General features: G+C 43.1%; 1 protein-coding gene across 1 annotated transcript; it reads left to right on the top strand.

Moving 5' to 3' along the window:
• Positions 1-2,271: 2,271 nt before the first annotated feature.
• nog3 (noggin 3) lies at positions 2,272-5,137 on the top strand. Its single transcript, XM_044337844.1, has one exon. The coding sequence runs from the start codon at positions 3,428-3,430 to the stop codon at positions 4,097-4,099; it is 672 nt and encodes a 223-aa protein (XP_044193779.1). The 5' UTR covers positions 2,272-3,427; the 3' UTR covers positions 4,100-5,137.
• Positions 5,138-5,419: the final 282 nt, after the last annotated feature.

The following is a 5,419-nucleotide window of genomic DNA, read 5'->3' as shown; positions in this document are numbered from 1 at the left end:
TGACGGGGTTTTATTAGTTTTTGGCAACAACGGAGGTCTACGGCACAGAGGAATCAAACACATCAGGCTTTGGATACACACAAGTATTGGTAGTAGATCAGTTCATCGTTGGTTTGGATCCAAACATGAGATTTGTTGGCAAGAAGAAAAATATAGAAAATCACCAGACTGATCCCATAAGGAGTGTTGGGTGGGACGTTTCGGGCCGATGGAACCTGCGACGTCTCCTCCACCACAGACCTGTAAAGTCCACAGTCGCAGGCCTGTGATGTGATTTTTTATAATGGAGTTTTTACTTGAGAGGCGGACGTGTCACTAATTGCTTTTACAGAGTAAAGAGACGTGTGGAAGCCGCCGCCGGTCACAGGTCACACCAAACACTGCAGCAGCAGAGTGTTACAGCTCCGTGTGGGCACGTTAACCCTCAGCAGCGGGATTCCCAACAGGAACCAGCTCCCCACATTCAGGGCCTGTTTGTCCCCGTCTCAGTGCGGTCCAGCTCAGCACAGTTGGCCCTTTATCTCAGCCCGGCTTTTTCAGCATTAGCGTCTTAGACAAGAGTTGTTTTTTATCAGGCTCATAATTTAACCTTTACAACATGAGCAAACATTCCAACGGTTTTTGCCTTCTGGCTGCAGGCGCTCAGTCCGAGCTGCTGCCTCGCTCACTAATTGAAGTGTGACCATTTAAGCATCTTTTTCTGGTTCCAGCCTTCATTTATCGGCTGCTGGGATTAAATTATTACCACAAAAGCTTTCATTCTTTACACTTAAGCTGTTAAAAAAGACTCATTTGGTCTCATATTCACTCTTAAAACCACATATTTATCAGAGAAAATGTGATATAATTAGCCAGTCAGACAGAAAATCCTGTTTAATTCAATTTTCAATTAATAAAAGTCTTAGTTGGTTGAGGAATGAACCTGAAAACACTGTCAGTATATAGAAATTAAAACATCATCACATCAGTTTAGTCCACTATAGAGAAAATGCTGCATGATTTAAGCTCCAGGCTGATTTATATTCTCAGACATATGATTTTCTGTCCCTCTCGGTGGCAGATTTTCCACATTTTGAGGCTGAAGTTTAAAATGAAATGGCTGACTGAGATGGATATATGCGGTTATAGTTTGTCACCTTCTCTTCCAGTTCAGATCTGTTTTAATGTCCCAGCTGACCGAGCAGTTGGTGGATGCTCCTGTTATGAGTCCAGCGTTATGAAAAGACATAAAACAACTGATGGAAAGCAGCAGGAGGAGAAGAAGCGCTCTGCTGTGCTGCAGAAGCTGGATCAGTCTAAACACACGTTGAGAGCATCTCACCAGGAGAGTTATAAAATAAACACGACCCTGGCACCAGAAGAACTCGTAAAAAACTCCTCTGGCAGTTTGTCTGTCTGCAGCGAAGAGTCTCTGCACGTCTGCTGCTGCACTGGAGCTCATTCACACCAACACTGCACACATTCACACACTGTAATACACACTGCACACATTCACACACTGTAATACACACTGTAATACACACTGCACACACACACACACTGTAATACACACTGCACACATTCACACACTGTAATACACACTGCACACATTCACACACTGTAATACACACTGCACACATTCACACACTGTAATACACACTGCACACATTCACACACACACTGTAATACACACTGTAATACACACTGCACACACACACACTGTAATACACACTGTAATACACACTGCACACACACACACTGTAATACACACTGTAATACACACTGCACACACACACACACACACTGTAATACACACTGTAATACACACTGCACACACACACGCACACACTGTAATACACACTGCACACATTCACACACTGTAATACACACTGTAATACACACTGCACACACACACACTGTAATACACACTGCACACACACACACACACTGTAATACACACTGTAATACACACTGCACACACACACACACACTGTAATACACACTGCACACACACACACACACACTGTAATACACACTGCACACACACACACACACACACTGTAATACACACTGCACACACACACACACTGTAATACACACTGCACACACACACACACACACTGTAATACACACTGCACACATTCACACACTATAATACACACTGCACACACACACACTGTAATATGCACTGCACACACACACACACACACACACACTGTAATACACACTGCACACACACACACACACTGTAATACACACTGCACACATTCACACACACTGTAATACACACACACTGCACACACACACACTGTAATACACACCAACACTGCAACCAGCCTTACTGTTGCACCAGTCAGCGCTGCAGCCATTAGCACCACTGTGACCATCACAGCAACACTGTTTACAGCAGGCCTGCTGTTTGTGGTGGAAATTACTCAAGTACTGTACTAAAGTATCATTTTGATGTAGTTTATTTGAGTATTTTTCCATTTTATACTACTTTTTTTAACTCCACTACAATTCAGAGGAGAGAATTTGTTGCCAACATTTAGTCTGATACATTTATTTGACAACAGTAGTCATTGGTTACTGCAGGTTAAAGGAACAGTCAACAAAGGTCAAACAAACTATCAAAATATCAAACTATAAGAGTCTACACACAAACATGTTACTTGTTACTTTTACTTTTGATTTATGTACATTGTGCTGATGATACTTTATTGAAGTGAGTATATTTATAGTACAGTTATTATAAATGTTAACAGTGAGTGATGTCTGATATTACTAATGCTGATACACCTAATAATGATCAACATATGGCTATAGTAGCGGCTATGTCTGTGCGTGCTTGTGCGTAAAGTGTGTGCGTATTGCGGGATGGGAGGGAGTTTTCGGGTCAGCATGGAGGGCTGGTCTCTTTACAATCAGAGAGAGAGAGCGGGATTACATCACCGCCCTGCTGGATATTTGGGTGCAGTCAGAGGCGCCTTCAGTTTGGCTGCAGGAGGACCAGAGGCAGCAGCAGCAGCAGCAGCAGCAGCAGCAGCCGGTGCGCCAACATGTGGACTGAGAGCAGCGACCTGCGGGCCGCTGAGCCGTCTCACCGGGACCTGCTGACCGGGAAAGCTCAGGGCTGAGTCCGTTTTCTTCTCCAGCAGGGACCCGGGTCATGGACTGTGAAGTGAGGCGGGGAAATCCCTCTGTTGCTACCTCTCTGTGCTCCGCTGACCCGCCAGCAGCTGTCTGAAAGTTGCTGAGAAGTTTTGGAGCGTGTCGCGCCGCGGTTACTCCCCCCGGTGCGAGCGGTGCGTCTGCTGCGCGCTCTCGGCTCAGACTTGGATATCTTCCCTGCAGCCAGACACTCAGAGGGAAACCCGGCGCCTTTCTGTTCTTTCGGGAGGATTTATCCCTGAATATTCTGACTGTCTCTGGAAACTGTACAGAGGAGATGGATAAATCCTGTTATTTGATGGCTGTGTTTATGCTCGTGTTTTCTCTGGGCTTCAGGATAGAGGAGGGCATGTGCCAACACTACTATCTCCTCCGTCCCATCCCCAGTGACACTCTGCCCATAGTGGAGCTAAAGGAGGATCCGGATCCAGTGCTGGACCCGAAAGAGAAGGACCTGAACGAGACGGAGCTCAGGAGCACTCTGGGCAGCCACTTCGACCCGCACTTCATGTCCGTGTCCCCGCCGGAGGACAAATACGCGGGGAACGAGGATGTGAGCGACGCGGACCTGCGGCAGAAGCTCTCCGGAGCGATGCCCAAAGAGATCCGGGCCATGGAGTTCGAGGTCCAGCATGGCAAGAAGCAGAAGCCGAGTAAAAAACTCCGGAGAAGGCTGCAACTGTGGCTGTGGTCTTACGCCTTCTGCCCGGTTGTTTACGCATGGAACGACCTGGGCAGCAGATTCTGGCCGCGCTACGTGAAGGTGGGGAGCTGCTACAATAAGCGGTCTTGTTCAGTCCCTGAAGGGATGGTCTGCAAACCTGCCAAATCGACTCATTTTACGATCCTGCGATGGCGCTGCCTGCAGAAAAAGGGGGGTCTGAAATGCGCCTGGATACCTGTTCAGTACCCCATTATATCAGAGTGCAAATGCTCCTGCCCGAACTGAACATGACTCTCTGTTGCTGCAATTATTGGACGAGTCATTAAAATCAAAGTTTCATGATTATTTTTATACACATGCTGCAAAACTTACCGATCTGTACAAGCCATTTAAACCTGTAATGAGTCTTAAAAACTTGTTTTCCTGCAACAAAGTGAAGAAATGTACCACTGATTATATATATATAAAAAAACTTTATTCCAAAATCAAATCAGCTTTTTGAATCTTCTTCTGCCTGATGTTTCAACATGTTGTCTATAAAAGATTCATATTTAAAAAATCAGCTTAAGAAAATACGATTTTAAGACTGAATATAACTTAGATGACTTGTTAAAAATTGAACATTTTTTGCAGTGCACTGTCCAGTGTCAGAATGTATATTTGATGTACATGTTTTTATTTTATTTTATGACAGAACTTTGTATAAAAAGGTCAGTATTATTAATATAATCAAATCTACTGTATTTGTTAAACGTATCTTGATTGTATCTGTTTATATTTATAATTGAGAGCATCAAAATGTTCATATGAAGGAGTTTTTGAAGCTGTTTTCTGTCAACGGAAATGAATTTATGGACCTCTGTGGGGAAAATATGAAGATTTCTGCTCCAACTGTTCAAATGTTTGACTCCAAATTTCTGACAGAGACAAAAAATCATGAATACAGACTGAATATGTTTTTATTCAGCGCTCACTTTTTAACAACATGTCAGTTTGAATCAGAACTCTGCTGTCAAATAAATAAAAAAAAAAAAAGGAGAGTTGGTTTATAAATAATGTGACTCAGACTCTGTGTTGGTTTGTTTCTTGTCCCGTCTGGTGTGTTGAAGTGAAACCAAACGGACGTTTGGTTCCAGGTGTGGTTTCACCTGCCGGCCTCACAGGAAGTGTGCAACAAAAGAAAAGTGTAGCTTTTTTTGTTCCGAGACGCGTCAAATGTCTGAAATTCAACCCTTCACCTGTAGACGACTTTTCTTTTCTACTCAATCAAATCACAACCAGATAACTGCTTAAAAACTCCAAAAAACAACCCATAAAGACTAATGAGAATTTGTTCTAATTCTATACCTCAGTTATTTAATTTATGGGAGACTTTTTACTTTTTCTCGTCTACATTTCAAAAATAAATATTGTTCTTTTTACTCGACTACATTTACCTCACATCTGGTGTTTCCGGTGACTTTACAGATTCATGTTCTACATTCAATGTGAAATCAGATCATAAAATATCAATTATAACTGTTATAACTATAACAGCAGTACAGCAGCACATCAAAGACACAATAATGATCATTTACATACAACAAAACAGGGAGGATATGTATA

The sequence above is a fragment of the Thunnus albacares genome, chromosome 20 (assembly GCF_914725855.1).
Source record: "Thunnus albacares chromosome 20, fThuAlb1.1, whole genome shotgun sequence".
NCBI classification, from domain to species: domain Eukaryota; kingdom Metazoa; phylum Chordata; class Actinopteri; order Scombriformes; family Scombridae; genus Thunnus; species Thunnus albacares.
Note: the sequence above shows the minus strand (reverse complement) of the source record. Positions and strands in the feature narration are given on the sequence as shown.

What these genes read in the sequence shown, in the direction of transcription:
- nog3 (XM_044337844.1), top strand. Translation starts at nt 3,428, where the DNA reads ATGGATAAATCCTGTTATTTGATGGCTGTGTTTATGCTCGTGTTTTCT.